The sequence below is a fragment of the Pseudovirgaria hyperparasitica genome, assembly GCF_010093815.1.
Source record: "Pseudovirgaria hyperparasitica strain CBS 121739 unplaced genomic scaffold EJ05scaffold_1, whole genome shotgun sequence".
Taxonomy (NCBI): domain Eukaryota; kingdom Fungi; phylum Ascomycota; class Dothideomycetes; order Acrospermales; family Acrospermaceae; genus Pseudovirgaria; species Pseudovirgaria hyperparasitica.
This window is the reverse complement of record NW_022985549.1, coordinates 955,198-975,891: the sequence shown is the minus strand read 5'-3', so window position 1 is coordinate 975,891 and position 20,694 is coordinate 955,198. Positions and strand designations below refer to the sequence as shown.

Genomic DNA, 20,694 nt, shown 5'->3' with positions numbered 1-20,694 from the left:
CCCGCCAGGCCTTCAAGACCTCGAACGTCGCCCGTCAGATCACTCAACAGCGCGGTATCGTTGCTGAGTCCACCGCTGCCGCCATGGTTGCCGCCGCCAAGATCCAGGGTGCTGGTATCGCTACCGTTGGTCTCGCTGGTGCTGGTGTTGGTATTGGATCTGTCTTCGGTGCCCTCATCCAGGGTGTTGCCCGCAACCCTTCCCTAAGGGCTCAGCTCTTCCAATACGCCGTTCTGGGTTTTGCCTTCGCCGAAGCCACAGGTCTCTTCGCTCTCATGATGTCTTTCCTCCTCCTCTACGTCGCATAAGCGTATCGTTTCGCTTTCATCATGCACCATGACGGGCACTGGGCTTAGAGGAAGTGCTTCGTCAAATCTTCTGTCAATAAATTATCGGTTGCATGGAACGTACAATATGGTGTAATTTTAGACTCGGTCGAGACCAGAGGGGCTGTTAAGTACTGCTGTACAGCCCAGGCAGGAATTGCTGGGAAAACTTTGCTTTGTCCATCTACACAACTTTGATGATGTGCATCTGCGATGTGATTATCAGTGCAGGGCTGTTCTGCTCGGAGTCCCAGAATAGTCGCTACTCATAAATTTCATTACCCGTCACCAGTCTGCATCGTTATATATGATTTGTCTGACTTTGAGGGTAGCTCTTACATGCCCTTACTCATATCATAAGACTCCTTTGCCAGTAGTCTGTCTCGACACTGCAGCATGAATCTAACCCTACAAGGTCCTGGAGAGCAGCCATTTGCTCTGCACTCGGCTTCTCGCAGCCGAACCCGGCAATTTGCGAATCTCTACTTCTATTTCCATGCTAGATAATATCGGTCCCGACTGCCCGGCACGACTTCGGTCATTGCTCTTCACATGGACGTACGAGGTCCCTAAAGCGTGAATGGATGAATGTCAAATTGGACCTATCACTTTTGGATTCAGCTTTGATTGTCAATCCATGGACGAGGTTGGCCCCAAAATCTCATTTAGCTCTCTCTAACCACAACCCGTGCTCTTTCCACTCCCTGCAGAAACTTCCCAAAATCCTCTCTTCTAGACCGCACATCTGCCACACTCGTGTCGTGCACTTTCATCTTGGCTGCTAGTCTCATCACAACTGCTGCGAGGCACACGTAAAGCGCGCTCATCGCGAGCCTGCTCTATTAGTGCATATCCGTGCCGTATAGAACGATGTATAAGGGGAGACTTACTCGGCAGCGACATACCGTCCTTCTCCACGCCCGAAGGGAATCAGATACTTCTCTAGATTCTCGCGCCGCTTACCGTCGTGTAACCAGCGCTGTGGTGCAAAGCGCGCGGGTTCGGGAAATACACTCGCGTTACTGTGCAAGCTCACGGATGATGTACTGATTCGTGTGCCGGGCGGCAGTACGTACTCCTTCTTCCCGCTGCCTCCTTTCCCGTCCCTTGCCTTCTCATCTGTATACACCACGGGCTCTGCTGCAACAGTCCCTATTTGACCCGTGATTCCACACGACAGCCGCAGACTCTCATGTAGAACCGCCGTCATGTACGGTATCTTGCGCAGCGTTTCCATAGGCGGGAGATGTGTTGGATCAAGCACGTAAGGAGTCAGATCGGCACGTAGGCGAGCAAGGAAACGAGGATGGGAGAGGAGCTGGTGTGTTGCGAGGGCGAGGGTGGTGGAGACGGGGACGGTGAAAGTGAGAAGGAGGGAGTGGATGTGCTCGGCGTAGAGATTCAAAGAGGTGATATTGAGGGCGATGGCAGAGGAGCCTGAAGGTGTGGTGCTAGACCGGGGCGGAAGTGAGGTGCGTATGAGTGTTTGAATGAGACTGAGACGGGGTGGAGAGGAGGTCGATTGGGATGGACGGGTGGTAAGTTCTGTACTTGTTGTTTGATGGAGAAGGGTAGTAAGGAGAGGAGATCGAGGGGCGAATATTCTCGCAAAAGGGAAATATTGCGAGCTCCTGGCTGCCTTGATGTCAGCCAAGCACTGTGACCGTAAACTGCTTTTGAAAGTACGATCATCTAGTGTCGTGAAAGGCTTGCTGAGGCAGTAGTCGCTGAGGAGATCTACGGCAAAGCACGAGTAAGCGTCTACAAGGTCTAACGGGCTCTCGCCAGCCCAATTAGCTTCGACTTGGTCGCAGAACTTCTGAGCATATCGATGAATAAGAGACTCTCGCTCTATGACGGCCGACGCAGAGAAATATTGAGCGGTAGTATCACGTACTTGAGACTGTATCTGTAAGTACTATAACCCCATTGATCATAGATAATTTTGCCTACACTAGTCTCAACAAAGAGATTCCTCGAATAGAGATGTTTGCCTGTAGTCTTCAATTTGGCAGATAAAAGGATATCAGCAAAGTCTGGATCATTCACATGGACCTCGTTAGGCCCAGTCCTTACGATAGAACCGTAGCGCTTGTGCATCTGGACAACCTGAGTCGTGTAACAGCCACCGTCTCTGCCCACCAGCGTGTCATAATAAGCCTGGTAGAGAGAGGTGACAGCAGCCAGCTTGGGACCTGGCAGCTCTGAGAGAGGGTGAATAAAGAGGCGGTAAACGACCCTGAGGAGGTAGTACGAGAACGCACTGAGTGAGATGACGAAAACAGCGGACCAAGCCATGATGACTTGCGACAAGCAGGCCGGGAGCCGAATACGAAGGGCGCAGGTGCTGTATATCTTTATTAATTGGCTTGCTGGGATGTGAAGCCACTGAACCAAGGACCGTTATGACGATGATAAAGGAGGAGCTCGCGAGAGTGTTTTCTTGATAGTCATTGGTGGGCGTGGTCTTATACCGCTGGTGAAGCTGGGGTTGGTGCGAATATCAAGGCCCGGCACTGATGATGACTGATTATACTGAGGTGTACAGCGGTAGTAGTGAGACAGATCTGATTGGGCGCATGTATTGAGATGTACTCTGTCCCGTATTCCAGCAAGCTGTTGTGTTGCTGTTATAATAGAAGAGAAGATAGGCGAACGGTGATGTGCAGCCAGGTGTCGAGATTGGGGTTAGCTGGACTGCGCGGAAAAAGGCGAGAAGTTCATAGTGCGGCGGAGTGTCTGGGCGGCAGAATAAGCATAAGCAGCCCAAACCCGAGGGATCGGCTATAGCAGCTAAAATCTCTCTGATACAGCGTCAGCCTGCGTCCGGGCCCGGGGTCAGAGGCTGACAAACGAGAAGAATCCTACTTCTCTAGTATGCAGTTGTTTTGGAGAGAGGGAGCGGGAGAGGGTGTGAGATGTTACCTGCTGCCTGTCTGCCTGCCTGTCTGTTTTTCTCTGCTCGTATTTGTCTGGCCTATCCTAAGCGGCCAAGTCACGGGACAAACTCCCCTAAATGAGATCCATCAGTAGTCTCGAACGGTGGGGGCTGGCTTGTCCACCAGCTGTCGTTCGCATCAGCTCCAGATCTTGAACTTTGTTGACTCGCGGCCTCGTCCGTTCCTAATGTCGAATCGTTCTTTTTCTCCGTCACAGGGGAGCATTGAACGCTTCTTGACATACTGCCAGTAGTGCTCACGAGGGCATGTTGGCATGGCATCATCTCCTACCAAGCTGAGGATGACCGGTGGAGGGTCTCGACGAAAGTCTAGTAAATCGCCGCCCGTTCAAAAGTTCGCCTTCATCAGTGTAAATCCTAATGGAAACGAGCTGGATGCTGAAGAGAGTCTGCGCAAAGTGCGGAGTCATGTCACAAAGACGTACTACCAGAACATTCGCGAAGCCGAGGACAAGGAGCATCCTGCTGCAAAACACCGCAACAACCGAAAAACCCTGAGTCTGCGACCAAGCCCTCATGCCATCAAGACTACTCGACATAGAAGTCTAACACCGCGAGCCGTTCCAAAACTGCGTGAATCTCCCGATGAAGATGGTAGTAATTCTGCCGGCTCTCCCAGTTCCTCCGCTGGCTCTGATGCCGGCGATATTGTTTTCCAGGAGCTTGACCCTTCTCGGCTCGATCCGTTCGATGTACTACCAATCAAGGGCCATATCTTGATGGACAGAACCCTTCAAATTTGTATGCATCAACTTTCTCGCTCTATCTGCCATGTCTAATCTATTTCATAGTCAGTCTCCCGGAGATTCGGGATTTGGCTCCCAATCTGATGCCCCATTCAGGCCTCAACTCGTGGGGAAGATTGGGTGGTAAGGAACGAGGTTGGCGCGCTGACCTTGGCTTGAATGAAGATGACGAACTTCTCTTCTCGCAGCGGCTGTATTTTGCGTCTGTCCTGTGCGATCAGATGCAGAAGAAACAGCAGACCTACGCCACCTTCCAGTATCAGAGACAAGTCATCTTGCTTCTACAGGACAAAATCGCGACGTATGGCAACACAGCACCAACCGAGACCATCTTAGCTATCATAGCAATGGCTGTTCAATCTGTAAGTCATTCTGCTAGACTTCCAACGTTTTCTAAGCCGAAAAGCAGATACTTGCGGGCGACATTGACCAAGCGAGAACCCACCTGAACGTGGCATGGAATTTTATCAACACACGAGGAGGTCTTGCGACTTTTGTTCTACCGGCACGTAGAATCATTGCCTGGTATGTTTCGGTCTGTAAGCGAGCAAACATTGCATGCTAACCGCCACCCAGGTCGGACATAATCGTTCGCACCGGTCTACGAGAAGAAAATCCATTGCAATGGGAGCTTACTCTCGACAATAATTGCGAACCTGAGCCCGCTGCACTGGCAGCAGAAGCGTTCCGACTGGAAAAACTCACACTGGCACGCTTACCAGCCAGAACACGCGTTGATGCTGGTTTGATATATCGTTTGCACCTCCTTGGACTGGCCTCTAGTTGCGCCTGGAGACACTACGATGATCATCCTGCCATTCACAACGTCTTCTTTTGTGTCATCCATCAGCTTTCACAGCTGGCCGAGCAAGACGCTCTCTCGATCAATTCCTCTACCGATGACCTAGCCGTGATTCTACGTTGTTTGTCTGTGGCTTCCAGGATATTCATTCGCGCCACGCTTGGTCATACCTTCGATAATATCGTTACAAGGCAGAACATCGCCCGACTTAAAGAGGCTCTAACGTCCAGTGCCGATGGATTGATGGTGTGGTATCGTCAAGGTGCGGTGGAGGCACTGCTGTGGATCCTCTTTATTGCGATCAAGGCGTTTCCGCATTCTGTACCCGACCATTCGTGGTTTGTGGCTCAAATAGGGCCGGTGATTAACTTTCAAAAACTCGATCGGGCTGCCTTTGAAGCGACTATGAAGGCATTCCCGTGGACTGATCAGCTTGGTATCAATGCTTGTGAGCAAGTATATGATGAGGTCAAGGCATTCCAGTCACCGATGTCTAATCAAAGACTGTCTCCGGTCTAATGTACACGGGAAGAATTCGATGAAAATGGTCAGGGGCAACGTGACCTCTGGATCGGTAATGGTAGCCATAACCAGATCAGCCAGCCCTAAAAGTTGGCAAAAAGAAAACGAGCGACTTAATTAGAAGAGCGTGATGGTTGTCACATTATTGACATTCGCTGCCGCTTTGAAATGCAGGACGGGATAGGAGTAGATGGTCCTCCTATATGGCTTGGCCTTGTAATGTCCTGTTAGGTCACCGAGATCAAGCGTACACTACGAAAATAGTCTCTTTGCGGGCACTTATCCACATGAGAGGATGGTATAAATAGCACGCGAGACGGTCGTCATAAAAATTCTCATTTCATTGTTGCATGGACCGGGCAAGAAGCATCGCACGGCTAACGACCCCAAGGTATGGCTTCGTAGTGCTTTCTGAAGATATCAATGATAAACGTAGTCTTCATTCGCGCTATACTAGACTCATATATTGAGCGAAAGGAATCTTGCATTGATCACTTTGTAGACAACTGAAACAAAGGCTTTGGCAGATCTAGGAAGTACCCTGTTGCCTCGCCTTGTTATTATAAAGTCTTGGCGTCATGGTCAAAGCTCGTGTGCCACAGCCCTCAATGCAACGAAGCTAAGCTCCGGCTGTTGTCCCGCAAGTCACGCTCATTCACTCCAAACACCGCTCCTATTACCTAGCACACTCCTCTCCTAGACTTCTCTCTCCTACTCTGAGCTGTTCTCGGAGTCACAAACCGCGTCCTCTCGTTAGCCCTACACGATCTTTCACAACGCTCTTGTATTCATCCGCGCGGAGACGACGAAGCCTCAAATCTAAGTCAAGATGACTACCCGCAACAAGAAAGTCCTTCTGAAGGTTTGGAAAAACCCAACATCACACTGTAAAGCTATGGGAATACTGCTGACACTGTCTTTGTAGGTCATAATTCTCGGCGACAGTGGCGTCGGCAAGACCAGTCTGATGAATCAATACGTAAGGCCTCTCGACGCAGAACGCTAAGATCAAGATATCGTCCGATAGAATAGACGTAGGCTCATATATGAATGTGATTAGGTCAACAAGAAGTTCAGCGCAAGTTACAAAGCTACGATAGGCGCAGATTTTCTCACGAAAGAGGTGTTGATAGATGACAGACTGGTGACCATGCAGGTCAGTTAGGAGACTTCACATACTCGAAACAAACACTAGACTGATGTGGCGTAGCTATGGGACACTGCTGGTCAAGAACGATTTCAGTCATTAGGAGTTGCGTTCTACCGAGGCGCGGACTGTTGTGTACTGGTCTATGATGTCAACAACTCCAAGAGTTTCGATACACTAGACAGCTGGCGAGATGAATTCTTGGTTCAGGCCAGTCCTATGGACCCGGAAAGCTTTCCATTTGTAGGCCTACGGGTACTGTGTAGCTTCCTATCCTGTGGCTAACTGCTTTACAGGTCGTGATAGGCAACAAGATTGATATGGGCGAGGAGAAGCGGGTGGTATGTGTTTCTGTCATTATGCTATTGAAGGGCGTCATAGCTGACAGACTCAAGATTTCGGCAAAGCGTGCATCCACATTCTGCCAATCAAAAGGCGGCATACCATATTTCGAAACGAGTGCAAAGGAAGCCTTGAACGTAGAAGACGCATTCGAAGGTAATACCCACGACCCGTTCGCTCATACCATCGTAGCAAGCTGAACATAACCTTAGTTATCGCCCGACAAGCCCTCGCCCAAGAAGAAGCCGGGGACTTCAGCAACGACTTTCCCGATACCACGATTGACGTGAATCGCGACTATCCTGACCAAGGATGTTCTTGTTAGATAGCTTGTAGACGTAATGGGTTGGAGCAGCATATCCTGGGAGGTCATAGACGGCTTTCAATCATGGCCCAAGGCGTTTGCATGGGAATTTAGCTATGGATCGAACGTGTGCGAATGTTTATGTCTAAAGGACCTGTGAGCAAACATTGTATATACTGTTCTCAGTATCGTAATTTGAGTTCTTAATGTCACGTCACCATATCGCTATCTTGGTGTTTGATGAGATGTTGCATAATGCGTAGCATAACTGTGCCATCCGTCAAAGGAGAAAAGTAGTCCAAGGGATCATTTACACATACCAGGTCAGCGAGAAGCTCAAAATAAACCTCTATTTTTCAAGGTCCCATTGTTCAATCATGGCTTACGTTGATCCCTTCAGTGTATATAACACCACTAGCTAGAAGTAGTGATACCTCGGAAAGGTCGTCCGCCCAGCTATGATTTTTTCAGCGCAAACTCTTTAGTACTATGCGTTAACATACAGTCATCATGAAGTAGTGTAGTTATATACCGTCTTATACTACTAAGAGTCGCGCTCAAAAAGGGTATAGGCACATCTATCTGGGTAAACCAAGATCGATACACCAGCGCCGAAGTGAAACCCGTTTTTTTTTTTTTTTTTTTTTTGGGGGGGGGGGGGCTACTACATATGTATGTATGAATGGTACAGATCCCTCATGATAGGGGGCCGATTACTTAGATCAAGGTGGCGGCTTGTTTGAAAAAGTGTCTCAAATGAACGTATGCAGGTTTAGATAACGTAAACACAGGCCAAGGAGATATGTGAGTTATAGTGCGACTTAGTGGTCTTCGCACGGTGAAATAACTATCTCATGAATCTCACTAGTGCGACTATATAAACATGACCGGCGACTCGCTGTCGACCGAATCTCATCTTAGTCTCATGGAAGTTCTTATCTGTTCTCACTCCTCCCAAACTTTTTCCAATTCGCCACCAACCCGCGCAGCACAGCTCTGGTGTTAGTGTTGAGACTCGAGCTGAGGGTTTTCAAGCCCTCCTCACCAATAACATCCATGGCCGCCCACAGACCCGACTCCAACGCCTCTCTCATGCCTCTCTCTAGCGTACCATCCAGCTGTGCAGCACAAAACGCACTGATCACGTCTCCCACATACTCGCCTGCGTATGTTTTCGCGACTTTCGTTTCGTCAACAAGTGCATCTCGACTGCGGCGTTGGCGTACAACGGAAGATTGGGTTGGTGAGCAGAGCGTGGTGAGGATTCGGGTGTATACAGAGGCGTGTTTGCTGGTCAGATCGTTTGTGTGTTGCACATGAGATGAAGTTGGCGAGAGAGGTGTGTGTAGGGCAGTTATGAGGTTTTGGAGAATAGCAGTGAGGATGTGGTAGCGCCCACCGAGACGGGTGCGATGTAGGAGAATGGTTGCGTGGGTGAGTGTACACAGGCCTGTGTAGAAAGGGCCTGCGGTGTTCGATTTGAGGGATGAGTGCGAAGGGTGGGATGCTGTGAGGAGAGCGGAGAGAAGGGCGTCAATGGCCGATTGAGACATGAGGAAGACTTTGGATCGCAGGGGAACCAGGAGACACGACACTGTGAGCGCGAAAGTGCCTGTTTTGATCGATTGAGGAAGCAGGGTGCAGAGGGTCGCGATCGATTGGATGAAAGCCGTGTATGTCTGACTGGTGGTCGAGGACTTTTCGAGGGTACTGAGAAGGATCGCGAGGATACGGAGCTGGCCTGTCGTCAATGTTGACTGGCCTACGGTGACAGTTGAGAGCGACGTTGCTAGGGTTGCCTTGAAATTCACGTCGGATTGACTTAAGGTCTTTTGGACTACGTCAAGTGCTTCCATTTGGGTTTGGGCACTTGCTGCTCCAGAAGTCAATAGAGCGCAACAGTCATATATGGCTGACTCCGTACTTGCAGAATTTGGCCCTACAAGCTCGGCACATTGCTGGAACGCGCGGCTCGAGAGACATACCTTTCTTCTGCTCTTGTCAAGTTTGGCATAGATCCCTTGTATTTTACCTTGACTTGTGTCCGATATTTCCCTCGTGGACGTGAGAGCAGCGAGAATATCCTGGATCGTACAGATATGAAGTGGCAGACCACTTTCCGATTTCGAAGTAGCCGCTCGAGTGGCCGATAATAGGAGACCGATAAGAAGCTCTGCCTCCTCTCGGTTTGGTCCAGACCCATGAACGCTCCACAATGAAGCAACTGAACTGTATAGAATGAGACATCCGGGGCTCAATTTCTTGTGTTCAGATTGGCTAAGACCACGATAGGTCAGTTCGCGAAGGCTCTCGATCATCCGCTTGCTACGTTGTTGTTCAATCGTATTGGCAACGTGGTATATGCACATATGAATAAACATGCGATACATAGATACCTGTTCAGAAGCGTTTATATCTAGGGAAATGGTATGCGATAGTTGAAATAAATACTCTGCGTCGAGGCAGACCTTTGAGGTTGCATTGGGCACTACCATCAGGTGTACTAGCAAGGCGAGTGCTTTAGAAATGGTAGTGTGAGCAAGAGACGCCTTGTTACACATCCAAGATGTCATTGCGTCTAGCAAATGCTCACGAGTCTCTCTTGGTATGGCACTTGGATCGACTGGTAGAAAGAGGTCGCATTGAATGCTGGCGATCCTGTTGGCCGCAGTCATTGTGTTACGATCAATCTTCTCTTGAAATATCTTACAGGCAGCGTCGATGGCAGACTTGGAGACTGTGCAAATCCCCGCAAGTGTATTTCTATAACCTGTAGAAAGCCCGAGGTCGCGAAATGACTCTAACAAGAGGCGGTACCGTGCGGCCAAATTTGATATGCAACCATCGGAACTCTCTCCGGGATTCTCTATTCGTTCTTCGTATGCACGAATCATGGTCTCCTTGAAAATACGGCCGCGGACATCTCTCGAAAACATTTCTAGCACACTAGGGTGGCTCAATAATGCGCTGATCGAGCGACATACAACTTCGTCAGAAGGTAGTCTCGAGGGGCTTAGAGAACTGTCCGTAATCGTCCATTGTCGAGTAGGAATCAGTGTCGCGAAGACTGTCTCGATACTCGATAGCAAGTAGTTATGAGTTTCAGAACCGGGATCAACAGCAGTCAAAACATTGAGAGTGTACTCCAACGCTTCGTTTCTGGTGTCAAGTGCTCTGCGGTCATTCGGTGCAACGTTCAATTTCATCATCGTCACAGCGGCTCTAGATAGCTCCATGACAGGCTCTTGGACAGCTGTGCTAGGACTTTGCGGCTTTTGTCTTCTGACCATGGTCTCCATCTTAGACAAAAGTCTCCATGACTTGTCCATATGACGCATATCGCGCATTTTGTGCTCTTCGAATACGGCCACGCATAGATCGTAAATTTGCAAGATGACCGGAAGAAGCTCGTCAATGATCTGATCGCCAATGAGTCCCTCAGTAATTGCATCCAAGATGACGACATCTGCGTTGATAGCAAGAACAATTTCAGTCCGTTTAGCAGAGGAGCTTGTCGTATGGTAATTCTCCGCTTCTTTTCCTAGACTATCCATATATATACTTAGCAGTCGTGTGAGCTGTTTTGAAGACAATGATTGTTCGAGTAGAGTTAAAAGCGATTCCCTTAAGACGGACGATTCCCACAAAGACTTGGACAATTCTTTAGTATCGTTTGCGTCTGTCAGGGATCTCACGATCTCGGCATGCCAGCGCTGAATGAGCCGTTCGAGGTTCTTTGTCGAGGCATGGACATTCACAATCGGGACCAAAACGTCGCGTTTGAGGCTTTGTTCAAGACTAAATTCTTCCGGATCTGGATCCTTGGTTGCGATTGATAATGAGTTAAAGAGCGCATCCCCTATGGTGCGAGTGCTCTCTGAGTTCTTAACGACATTGGCACCCTGAACGAGAAAGATGGACGCATCCATACGAATGACTGCGATGACGAGATTCCAATTCACTGCCTCATACACCTGCGCCAACCCGGAGTACTTCTCTATAATGATTCTAAGCACATCTGAATCAATCTGAAACTGGTGTTCCATAGCCATATCAAACAGAGTTATGAGGCATTGGACGTTGGTGTTACCTGACTGAACAGGGCTATCTGGATCCAGGGGAAAGCCAGCACATTTGGCTAACGACCGGAATAAGGTAAGCAGCCATGACTCTTCGATCGTCTTCTTCCTCTGATCAACCCGGAGCGTCGTTCTGAGTGCGACAGACCACAGCAGTGGAACAAGTTGTAAAGCACTTTCCTGCATAATGTCTCTATGTGAAGATTGTGTATGAGACCCTGTCAAATCTGATTGTAGTTGCGTTAGAGGTTCAAACCAGGAGTCAAGTCTTGTCGAACAGGCCTCCAAGCCTTGACATAACTGAATATCCCGTGCTGGCAAGATAATTTGCGATGCCACTAAGCTCTCTAGCTCCCTACGAGCAACGACTGTTGTAGATCTGAGTTCTCCGGGACTAAGATTTTGCAGGAGATTGAGAACAGGTACGAGCGAGGTTCTGGCGAATGCTAATATCGCATCATCTTTCGGGTTTGATCTTTCGCTCAGTGTCCAGACATCGATCATTGGCGACAATGGTGAAGACACTGGGCCATGTCGCTGCAAATCGTGAACAAGAATCCAATCTTCCCGAGCAGTCGGTAAGGATTCGAGAGCTAAGCACCAAAGTCTCAATAGATCAGCCGCTCTACTGCTACTAGCAGTCAAGACTTTTTGCATATGTACACAAGCGCCGGTCGCACCAGTCATACCAGCTATGGAGATAGAGATGACCGTTGTTAAAGTGCTCCGCATGGCGTTGAATAGAGATAAGCAAGTCTCGCTTACATCCCGTAATTGTAGCTCTGGTGAACGATCTTTAACCACTATGCCCCCTCGCTTGCGTTTTTTACCGCCAGAGAAACTTTGTATTGGCACTTCGGCATTCTGAATGTGGCAGTCTGTGAACGACTCTTGTAGTGCTCTCTGGAATATCTCAAGGAAGCTAGTAAGCTTTTGGAGAGATGAAACCTCCGTGATTGCTTTGGAAGATAGCAAACAGCCAAGTATAGTCCAAGATCTTGGATTCTTTCGAGCATCTCGTCCCACGGGCAACGATGAGTGGAGCTTGTCTAGTAACCAACGCAGGATCAAGCCTGTATGCGGGAGCACGCAAGATTGACCATATTTTTGCCTGTTCAGATGCTCTTTTGGCTCTAGCAGCAAGCTGTTAATTTTCAGGATACTGCAAACTTCATTAAGCTGATCGTCGAACTGCGGCAGGGTTTTGTCAAGTGCAAGAATTCTTTGCAGCGAAGGTATGCGTTCTGAGAACTGCGGTCGACGAATGTCAGTTATTTATACTATCACATTCGCATGGTTCAATCACTTGCCTCTGTCACGGCGCCCATTGCATGTCTGGATAGCTGGAAAACTTCGAAAATTTAGGTATTTCCATCAGAAAGGGCATTACAGAGCTTTGACCACATCGCCAAGATCTTGAACTTCCAGAACCGCAACCCTGCCTCACCCAGAGGAAGCTCACCTTCTAAGTCCATTACAATTGATCCCACAAGCCGTTATCAATATGTCTAATTCCACGACCAACTCCTCCATACCCCCAGCGCCAGTCTCGCGGACAAGACCTTTGAGCGAAGCGCTGCTCAACGAGAAGGTATGTCAACCTTGATACGCCTCTATTGAATCTGTAATGAAGCTCGTTGTATCTTATTGCAAGTCATTGGCGATGTCTTTGGTCAAACTTTACAGTCACCCAGACATTTACGGGAGTGTATACAAGTTAAAAGTTTACTAACCTGTTCTTTTGCAGTGGGACCGATGCCTCTCCTCCATGCTCATACGATCTGGCCTTGGCCTCTCATTCGGTGTTGTATTTTCCGTTCTCCTATTCAAGCGCCGTGCGTGGCCGGCTTGGGTAGGTTTGGGCTTTGGAGCAGGAAGAGCTTGGGAAGAATGTGATAATGTGAGTTGAAACCTCACACACTTGAGCTATGCAAGTAATATACTGGGCTGGACCCTAATCTGAGATATCCAGTCCTTCAAAAATGCTTCCTTAGCCTCGAAAGACGGTCTCCGCGTTCTGCGACCGTGACCGACCGAAGAATTGTTACTATTCGACAGACAAGACCATTCATCATCGATATCACGCTTCTGTACATTACCATAGTGGCTTTCTAGACTGGGGCGAAACACATAGTAAATCCTACAATTACGACATCAAAGTTATCTGTGCTCTTTGGTATTATCGTGACCGGTCAAACCCGCAAACTATTTGAGCAGATAGGAACGCAAGGGGCACATGTTGTTGTCATATTGAAACTACCTGTGTCTGTCTCAAACAATGAGTTTATTAGCTACAAGTTAACACGCATAATTTACTTCCAAAGGTGTTGGTGTACCTGAAGCTCACTACTTCTAATTGAGGAAATCTCTGGCAGTTATGCGAAGCTGGCTGATCATGATATCGTCGACCGGCTTGAACATGTACATGTATCCATTGCCTTTGCGTGCATCTCTCCCCTTATGGAGGCAGAAACTCGCCGGGAAAATGACTTAAGACTTGGGAGAAGATACCACCCGCTTGAAGAAGTGTTTACCGTTACTTTCATTTACCTTTTTATCTGCATCGTGCGTCTTCAGTATGGAAATTCAGAAGGAGCCAAAACTGCGTTCGACCACGCAGCGGGAATTTATCGCACGAAACTTCCACAGTTTCTGATACCTGGAGTTGGTAATTCTCGTTTAACCACGTGCAATCCCAGATTGAATTACTGGTTGGAAGCTACCAATGCACGGGCTGTAAATCGTTCAAATCACGTATTATCGTATTGGATTGCCAAGACAAGCGTCCGGGCTTGCAATCGAACAAATAGAGTTACCTTGAATAGTTGAGGATTGCCAATTGTAGTATAAAGAATCGATACTATCACGTGCTACTACCACGTGACCAATCACGCGATCTACCTCACTATCTAATTTACCTAGTTAGGGTACCTAAAACCACCATCCCCAAGCGCTATAATTCTCTACAATATTTACAAATAATCGAGGAGGCCCGCTTACGATTGGCAAGCGGCTGGAATTTCACAATTATGCTTGCAGTACAGGGTTTTTTTTTTTTGAAAGCCCGCTTGCGCTTGCCTTGAATTGCCTTGCAGAAACCCATCTCTGGAAATTGTAGAAGGAACTGCTCTCATATAGAACGCTAGTACTTAGCACTTTATACTTAACCCGTCTTCTAGAGACCCAACTCTTTCCCCAACACAACAACTTCATTCATTAGAAATGACACTTCTCAACATTCTCAGCCACCATTCGTATACTTAACCTGTACTACCCCGATTAAGTCGTCGACTTGTGTACGAAGATCAGTCGCAGTTGCTCTCGAGCCTCAATTCAGATCATTACAACAATACCTCGTACGCGCACACGGAAAAGTCCTCCGAAAATGCATAAGACGGTTTTTGAAAGCTTCAAGAGTGATCAGGTTACGGAAGAGATGCTCGATGAAGCTGCAAAGCTCTTTTCGGAGAATTACGGCGTTTGGAGTGAGCATGCGGCAGAGGGAATGGGAAAGTTTGCTAAAGCGGGTGGGTATTCCATGCGACAAGTGTGCTATTAAATTAACCATCGCATCCAGGTCGTCCCGTTCGGCTAAGCAAAGAAAGACTTCGAAATGAATATCTCCCCAGCGAAACCTCCTCCTACGTTAGAGTCACCGTTAACGATAATCTTGCTGGTAATGCCTTCGCTTGTCGATGGTCTATTGATGGTAGGACTATTTGCTGGATCACTCAGTTAGTCGTCCACCACGACTACCGTGAACGAGGGCTTGCTACTAGACTTCTCAACGAGACCAGACTAGATGGAGACGATGTCTATGGTATCATGAGTTCCCATCCAGCTGCTTGTCTAGCCGCGTCAAGAGCGTATGGACGTGAGTGCATATCACTGTCATCTGACCTAAACACTCATCTCCACTAGGGCCGATTGATACTGCTTCTCTCGAATTCATGAAAGAGAACGCGCAATCGATCATGAAAGCGTCGCCAGCAGGCTATGTTCGGGATGCCAAGCTACAAGGTTGGCTTTTTGATTCAGAAGATACTAGTGGTCTTGTGTCCAGTGTTGATACTGGATTTTTTGTTGACCACGAAGAGCCACTTGCAGCTTTAAAATGGGTGCGGAAGTCGATGGAATGGCCTCTGGGTGAACTTCTTGAGGGCCATGAGTTTATTCTTATTCTGCAAGCAAAGCGTCGTTTTCGATTTAGGTCCGATTCGTCGCGCCAGAATGCTATGTCTTGAGACCAGGCAGTCTCAGATGGAAATGCCATAAGAGCAAAGGAAAAATGTCACGGACTTGTATTGAGATATCCTGGTAACCTTCCCGCATGGTCAAATGAGAGTTGCATAACGACCCTTCGCATTGCAACATCAATGACACTGCACCATGCGTATTACCTTTGAGAGACGAACGCGACTTAATCTATAAGGAAGCTTTCTATGAGGAGCTGCTCGATCAGGTTCCAACCCCAGAACGCCTTACACCAGACTGGAACAATGGATCCATGAAAAGTAAATCATCTGCCTTGCTCTGCGCCACCAATATCAGACGCACCGCCACCACTACACCCGCGTTGACCTGCACGTTTACGTAAGGTATATTCGACTTTTACTGCCACTATTAGTGCTAAGAGTGACAAAATTTAGGCGACTAACGGATTAAATAAAGACCGTGACCGAAGGATGCTACTCTCGATGGCACGTCTTCAGGGCATAAAGTATATCTACACCCCAAGTTGACTCTAACTCGATGTAACCAGAGGCATTTTATTCGCTGAATCGCTACTAATAACTGATGTTCCGCGCGATGTCGATACTAGGACAGAAGCGTACCAGGCAAGCTCCAAGCCCGCAGCTGTATTCATCAGGCGCCACCCGCCACAATGTAGGAAGACAGCTGAAACCCCATTCCTGTATCCGCTACCGCCTGCTTGATGGCGTGACGGTCGCCTTCCATCAACAACCAGATTTCCTATGTGGGCCTAGGTGGATCTAGATGGCAGAGCTGAGATCCCACGCCTGACTATTCGGCCGCGCAAGAAAGCAGCCTTCATGCCATCGTGAGATGCTCGGAATCTAGCACATTCGGGAACGATGTTGCTATCCTCAGTGAAGCAAGGCACTCACCATCATCAGCACGTATGGCCTACTCCTCCGCGCTATATCCGCCTTCCAATGCGCTTCTGTATGACCCGGCCGTGGCGAGGTTTTCCTGTCAACACCATATGCCGGAACTCGGAAACGACTGTAAACAGCATATATATATACTCTAACCGCATGCATATACTGTCCAAGATTGTGAGAACTTGTTGATGGCTCTACCATTGATACGTTGCCTCATACCCGGCTTCTATCGGTCAGCCTGCTATCCTATGTTATATCAATTCCTCGTTATACTCCTAGCGCTTATAATTCCATCCTATAGACAAGGAAGAAGGTAGCGTGCCAATTTCAGGTCTCAAGAAAGATAAAACTAATTAACAACGAACGTAGGCCGCTTGACTCGTGGCAGCAGGTCCAGAACCCGCAGCTGCGGCGTGGAGTCACAGCCCTAGATATGCCTTCGGATATCGCGCAGCCTATGGACCCTTTGTTATATTTGGGACATGCTAAAGATAGCCCAGCCCAAACATTATCTCAATCGGCTTCCATCGCCATTCTCCTGCTGTTTGCAATATTCTGGTATGCGTGCTCATTCCTGATAAGAGATAGACAGAGAAAGAAGATGCCAATGCCAGACCAAGAAAAGGCCCACGAAGGCTCTCCTAAAAGCTTTCTCTGGCCGTGGACGCAACCCCCAAAGCGATTACCTGGGCCATACGATCCGCGCCTATTGCCCCCAATGCCGACTCCCACAACCTCTCTGCACTCGCAGCCTCATAAGGCGCAACAAAGATCGCCGCCACCTACACCACCTGCAATATCTTCTACCAACTACTCAACCAAAGTCATATCCGCAGCAGATGGAACAGAACACATATTCGAAGGAACAATCACGCAGTCTCACGGGGTTGAAGGTAGCTGGCGAAGGAATAAATGGACGGTAAGCTCTAGCTGCCCGAACGAACACACGACGTTTCATGAACGAGGTGGTTAGCTGCGCAGGTCAATTCGCTCAAACAGACGACCATGCACGAGCCTCAAGGTTAATGAGGTGCTTGGCATGAAGCGATAGGGCTGGGGTATGGACTCTAGTGTTGTCTTGTGCATGTAATTAGGCGTTCTTTGGTTTGGCGTCGGTCTTCAACAAGCGTATGACAGGCTCTTGATTGCGGAATTTATTCGATGCATTGCCGCGCAGTATTCGAGCGACGCGCGCGTCTTATCGGCACACGAGGCGGCTGTATGAGATATCGAAAGCCTGGGCTGGCGCGCGTTCTTTCATTGACAGTGGAGCTGCAGCTATTTTTGTTATTATACCTAGGTTGATACGACGGCTGTTTGTAGACTCTGCTGTCGCATACATGTTGCCGTACTCTTCATAACGGTGCCTCGTCTGAAATCCGAATTCAACGCTATTTATAGAACCACAGCATCCTTTTGATGATTGCATTTAGCATTCCTGGCATGAGCCCTGGATTGTGTTTCGATAGAGCAGCGAGGAACAAAGCAAGCGAGACCTTGGCCGAGACGACAGCATTGAGAAACGTCGTAAGGAATCTTGAAACGCTGCGTCATTCGTTTGCCGGCAGGCCACCAGGTATATACCGCCATCGCATGCCGAAGAAACTGGTCACGTCCTCCCATTATATCTTTCTCGTTGTGTATAGAATCTGATCAAATTTTCTGCACCTGCCTTATCCCCTTGTCGAATGAGCATGGCAATGTCCATGTTCAATGGACTGTCTGCCGCACCGTCGGTGAGCAGCTGATGAATGCAGGTCATGGTGGACGAGATTGTGTATGCGGGTGTCCACGCAGTTTTGAGAAGGTCAAGGCAGATTTCACCAGTCTATCTAGTCCGTCAGCTCAATTAGTGTATCCCAATACATGAGGCTGTTTGCATGAGAGATGCACAGCGGCGATGGAGAATAATTACCTTAAAATTCACATTCGGATGACATATTGGTGTCTTGAATGTGATTTCTGGAGGCGTATGCGGGTAATTCGACGGTATGTTTATGCCCAAAAGCCAACGTCCACCTGTAGAACAGCCAGAGTTAGTCTCGGTGTACCCAAGCTACCTTCCACACATCGGTTTTTCCTCGTCGAGCAACGGCTCTGTTTCCGACCCACCTTCATATGGTGTCCCCTCGACTCCGTCCATGATAGCTGTCCATTTCATCAACTCGTCATCGTTGACCGGGCCTAGGTGCGATAGAACGTAGTTTGGATCCTTTTGGTAGCTTTGTAGCTCAGAGAGCAGACGTTTTGTAGGGGACTGGAAGCGTGAGGAAGATGCCATCTTAACCAAGAGTATCTGAAGGCAGTAAGAGTACCTAGAGTTCAGCAGAATAATAAGACGCGTTGGGGGCTGTAAGTGGTGCTCACATGTAGCTCTCCACCATGGAGCTCTCTAGCTACAAGTTCTCCCCTCTAGGCCTTGGTTCGGCAAGCTTGCTTGGCGCGAAACTTATGACTACTAACAGGCTTTATTCTTTTATGTTAACTAAACATAGAAATTCTTATAATTATGTCTATTACTTGGTGTATGTCTGATATCATATTATTATAATAGATTTTCTATTTATCATAGATTAGAATCATAAGACTGATAGGTGTATAGATAGGTAGATCCCTACTAAGAGTCGCGCTACAGTAGACAGATAGATGAGTCGAGTAGATCCATGATCCGATCCGGGCCGGGAACGTCATCAGACGCGTCCAGGTCCAAGCGTCTATCCACTTCTGCGTTCACCACTAGCAAATTCCTGATTTCAAAAGAGTTCATGGTCGAGCAGTGGAATAATGACTGTCTCTGCACCCAATGCACGACTCACCACTCTACATCGCGCAGATGGCTCGGCGACATATAGCCATGGAGGCTATTCTATCCTGGGCAGTGTCAATGGACCGATCGAGGTAACAAGGAGGGACGAATTACCTGAAGAAGCTGCCGTCGAAGTGATTGTCAGACCCAGCGTAGGTGTCGGCTGTATGTATTACACACGATCATTGAAACTTTTAGCTGACAGCTTTACAAGCACCTAAAGAGCGACATCTAGAAAGCATCATCCACTCCCTTCTCCGTAGTGTTATCCTCACGCGCAAGCTACCCCGCTCGCTCATTCAGATTGTTCTTCAAGTCATGACGCTCCCCGAAGAAAGTGAGGAGAGCATGAGTCCTACTGCCTCCACATGTGTACGCAGACTTTACTACCCGCCCCGTCTACCAAGCTAACACTCATCAGTCGCTTCCACTTCTCCCACACCTCCTTCAAACCGCCCTGCTCGCCCTCTTATCCTCCGCTCTCCCGCTCAGCATGACATTTTCTTCCATCTTAGTCGCTCTCTCTTCCCGAGATCACCAGGACGTTCCCACGTTCTCCCCAACACCGCAAGGCATTCGCTCCGCAACTTCGCTCCACGTTTTCACATTTAGCCAACGCGGCCGCTGTCTGATATCTGAAAGCAGCGGGACATTCTCGTTTAATGCGTACGTGGAAGCATACAAGGTTGCAGAGAAGATGTGCACAGACCCTGTAGGCCAAGACCAGGACGAAGACATCATGGTCGGATTAGACGAGCCGGCACATAATCTGACTAGTTTTGTGCGAAGCAAAGTCGCCGAAAAGGTGGAGTCAGAGCAACGATGGCGTCGAAATTCTTGAGAAGCTTTGGTCTGTACTATGTACGACTATCACAAAAGCGTTGTCAATCTGTGGTGCCAAGCCGGGCAAAGATAGGGGTGATGCTATGAAGCTTGACCGGCCATATACGAACTTTTGGAGGGTAGAAAAATTGCCACAGGAGCAATGTCGTGCTGCGCCACAATAGTCCGAGGTCGACGCCACAATTCGCAGCATAGCCCCAAACGCACGCATCTCTTGATTGCCTACCACAAGTAAAGTCCTCCAAGCGAGCTCACAGATGACGAAGCTAGGGAAGGGGTTTGGTTGTAGATTAAAAATGATATGATATATGACTCAAAGTATGAACAAGATTATGTATGATGAGATAGTTTCGATGCCCACCGAACGCCGTGTCTTTGCAGTCATATGCATGCTCAACTGTATACGCAGACAACAAAAGTCTGCGCCTTAGTGGAAGCGATAGTATGTCTTAATGATAAATGTATAGATCGCTGCGTCTAGTGGCAAATATGCCCAGACCATTCTTTGTTCGAGGACAGGTCATCGGGGCATTTATGCCCCTCGTATATGGCGTTTCAGATATTCAAAACAATTCTTCGAAAAAGATCGCTAACAATGCTACCGCAGTGTGGTATCCAATTGGCCCGCATGTTGGGTCTAGGGTGGAGTCTCGGCTGCTCGTAAACTTTTGGTATTCGTGATGTCGTAAACT

The 20,694-nt window shown here is 48.4% G+C and overlaps 10 protein-coding genes across 10 annotated transcripts; 7 read left to right on the top strand and 3 right to left on the bottom strand.

The window, feature by feature from the left end:
* Nucleotides 1–83: 83 nt before the first annotated feature.
* On the top strand, nucleotides 84–308 carry EJ05DRAFT_491067 (ATP synthase-like protein F0 subunit 9; the record flags this gene model as incomplete). The annotated part of the gene is made up of 1 exon (XM_033745946.1): nucleotides 84–308. The coding sequence occupies one exon, from the start codon at nucleotides 84–86 to the stop codon at nucleotides 306–308; it is 225 nt and encodes a 74-aa protein (XP_033605192.1).
* Nucleotides 309–649: 341 nt separating this feature from the next.
* Nucleotides 650–2,769, bottom strand: EJ05DRAFT_11601 (cytochrome P450). The gene is made up of 3 exons (XM_033739032.1): nucleotides 2,280–2,769; nucleotides 1,217–2,229; nucleotides 650–1,160 (listed from the first exon to the last, which is right to left on the bottom strand). The coding sequence occupies exons 1-3, from the start codon at nucleotides 2,622–2,624 to the stop codon at nucleotides 992–994; spliced, it is 1,527 nt and encodes a 508-aa protein (XP_033605191.1). The 5' UTR covers nucleotides 2,625–2,769; the 3' UTR covers nucleotides 650–991.
* A 770-nt stretch (nucleotides 2,770–3,539) lies between these two features.
* Nucleotides 3,540–5,352, top strand: EJ05DRAFT_495602 (uncharacterized protein; the record flags this gene model as incomplete). Its single annotated transcript, XM_033746270.1, has 4 exons — nucleotides 3,540–4,026; nucleotides 4,077–4,393; nucleotides 4,441–4,556; nucleotides 4,608–5,352. 4 exons carry the CDS (start codon nucleotides 3,540–3,542, stop codon nucleotides 5,350–5,352), a joined length of 1,665 nt encoding a protein of 554 aa, XP_033605190.1.
* An 832-nt stretch (nucleotides 5,353–6,184) lies between these two features.
* EJ05DRAFT_534227 (ras-related protein-like protein) lies at nucleotides 6,185–7,485 on the top strand (the record flags this gene model as incomplete). Its single annotated transcript, XM_033749176.1, has 6 exons — nucleotides 6,185–6,217; nucleotides 6,281–6,334; nucleotides 6,416–6,511; nucleotides 6,566–6,745; nucleotides 6,799–7,000; nucleotides 7,057–7,485. The coding sequence occupies 6 exons, from the start codon at nucleotides 6,185–6,187 to the stop codon at nucleotides 7,167–7,169; spliced, it is 678 nt and encodes a 225-aa protein (XP_033605189.1). The 3' UTR covers nucleotides 7,170–7,485.
* Nucleotides 7,486–7,971: 486 nt separating this feature from the next.
* Nucleotides 7,972–12,579, bottom strand: EJ05DRAFT_471688 (uncharacterized protein). Its single transcript, XM_033743018.1, has 2 exons — nucleotides 12,538–12,579; nucleotides 7,972–12,478 (listed from the first exon to the last, which is right to left on the bottom strand). Exons 1-2 carry the CDS (start codon nucleotides 12,553–12,555, stop codon nucleotides 8,084–8,086), a joined length of 4,413 nt encoding a protein of 1,470 aa, XP_033605188.1. The 5' UTR covers nucleotides 12,556–12,579; the 3' UTR covers nucleotides 7,972–8,083.
* Nucleotides 12,580–12,689: 110 nt separating this feature from the next.
* EJ05DRAFT_471687 (DUF543-domain-containing protein) lies at nucleotides 12,690–13,566 on the top strand. Its single transcript, XM_033743017.1, has 3 exons — nucleotides 12,690–12,818; nucleotides 12,975–13,127; nucleotides 13,200–13,566. Exons 1-3 carry the CDS (start codon nucleotides 12,732–12,734, stop codon nucleotides 13,254–13,256), a joined length of 297 nt encoding a protein of 98 aa, XP_033605187.1. The 5' UTR covers nucleotides 12,690–12,731; the 3' UTR covers nucleotides 13,257–13,566.
* A 611-nt stretch (nucleotides 13,567–14,177) lies between these two features.
* On the top strand, nucleotides 14,178–15,471 carry EJ05DRAFT_459522 (uncharacterized protein; the record flags this gene model as incomplete). Its single annotated transcript, XM_033742580.1, has 3 exons — nucleotides 14,178–14,754; nucleotides 14,805–15,101; nucleotides 15,149–15,471. Exons 1-3 carry the CDS (start codon nucleotides 14,613–14,615, stop codon nucleotides 15,469–15,471), a joined length of 762 nt encoding a protein of 253 aa, XP_033605186.1. The 5' UTR covers nucleotides 14,178–14,612.
* Nucleotides 15,472–16,421: 950 nt separating this feature from the next.
* On the top strand, nucleotides 16,422–17,474 carry EJ05DRAFT_10984 (uncharacterized protein). The gene is made up of 4 exons (XM_033738994.1): nucleotides 16,422–16,666; nucleotides 16,723–16,911; nucleotides 16,979–17,272; nucleotides 17,327–17,474. The coding sequence occupies exons 1-4, from the start codon at nucleotides 16,542–16,544 to the stop codon at nucleotides 17,394–17,396; spliced, it is 678 nt and encodes a 225-aa protein (XP_033605185.1). The 5' UTR covers nucleotides 16,422–16,541; the 3' UTR covers nucleotides 17,397–17,474.
* Nucleotides 17,475–17,962: 488 nt separating this feature from the next.
* EJ05DRAFT_481625 (UBC-like protein) lies at nucleotides 17,963–18,634 on the bottom strand (the record flags this gene model as incomplete). The annotated part of the gene is made up of 3 exons (XM_033745090.1): nucleotides 17,963–18,181; nucleotides 18,269–18,372; nucleotides 18,466–18,634. 3 exons carry the CDS (start codon nucleotides 18,632–18,634, stop codon nucleotides 17,963–17,965), a joined length of 492 nt encoding a protein of 163 aa, XP_033605184.1.
* A 427-nt stretch (nucleotides 18,635–19,061) lies between these two features.
* On the top strand, nucleotides 19,062–20,469 carry EJ05DRAFT_471682 (uncharacterized protein). Its single transcript, XM_033743016.1, has 3 exons — nucleotides 19,062–19,324; nucleotides 19,374–19,531; nucleotides 19,581–20,469. Exons 1-3 carry the CDS (start codon nucleotides 19,138–19,140, stop codon nucleotides 19,998–20,000), a joined length of 765 nt encoding a protein of 254 aa, XP_033605183.1. The 5' UTR covers nucleotides 19,062–19,137; the 3' UTR covers nucleotides 20,001–20,469.
* The last annotated feature ends 225 nt before the right edge of the window (nucleotides 20,470–20,694 follow it).

What these genes read in the sequence shown, in the direction of transcription:
- EJ05DRAFT_471687 (XM_033743017.1), top strand. Translation starts at nt 12,732, where the DNA reads ATGTCTAATTCCACGACCAACTCCTCCATACCCCCAGCGCCAGTCTCG. An exon ending in AAGCGCTGCTCAACGAGAAG is followed by an intron (nt 12,819 to 12,974) that starts GTATGTCAACCT and finishes GTTCTTTTGCAG; the next exon opens with TGGGACCGATGCCTCTCCTC. An exon ending in CTTGGGAAGAATGTGATAAT is followed by an intron (nt 13,128 to 13,199) that starts GTGAGTTGAAAC and finishes TGAGATATCCAG; the next exon opens with TCCTTCAAAAATGCTTCCTT.
- EJ05DRAFT_10984 (XM_033738994.1), top strand. Translation starts at nt 16,542, where the DNA reads ATGGCTCTACCATTGATACGTTGCCTCATACCCGGCTTCTATCGGTCA. An exon ending in TCCTATAGACAAGGAAGAAG is followed by an intron (nt 16,667 to 16,722) that starts GTAGCGTGCCAA and finishes CAACGAACGTAG; the next exon opens with GCCGCTTGACTCGTGGCAGC. An exon ending in CTGCTGTTTGCAATATTCTG is followed by an intron (nt 16,912 to 16,978) that starts GTATGCGTGCTC and finishes GACCAAGAAAAG; the next exon opens with GCCCACGAAGGCTCTCCTAA.
- EJ05DRAFT_471682 (XM_033743016.1), top strand. Translation starts at nt 19,138, where the DNA reads ATGACTGTCTCTGCACCCAATGCACGACTCACCACTCTACATCGCGCA. An exon ending in ACCCAGCGTAGGTGTCGGCT is followed by an intron (nt 19,325 to 19,373) that starts GTATGTATTACA and finishes CAGCTTTACAAG; the next exon opens with CACCTAAAGAGCGACATCTA. An exon ending in GTCCTACTGCCTCCACATGT is followed by an intron (nt 19,532 to 19,580) that starts GTACGCAGACTT and finishes AACACTCATCAG; the next exon opens with TCGCTTCCACTTCTCCCACA.
- EJ05DRAFT_11601 (XM_033739032.1), bottom strand. Translation starts at nt 2,624, where the DNA reads ATGGCTTGGTCCGCTGTTTTCGTCATCTCACTCAGTGCGTTCTCGTAC. An exon ending in ATCTCTTTGTTGAGACTAGT is followed by an intron (nt 2,230 to 2,279) that starts GTAGGCAAAATT and finishes TTACAGATACAG; the next exon opens with TCTCAAGTACGTGATACTAC. An exon ending in GGACGGTATGTCGCTGCCGA is followed by an intron (nt 1,161 to 1,216) that starts GTAAGTCTCCCC and finishes CTAATAGAGCAG; the next exon opens with GCTCGCGATGAGCGCGCTTT.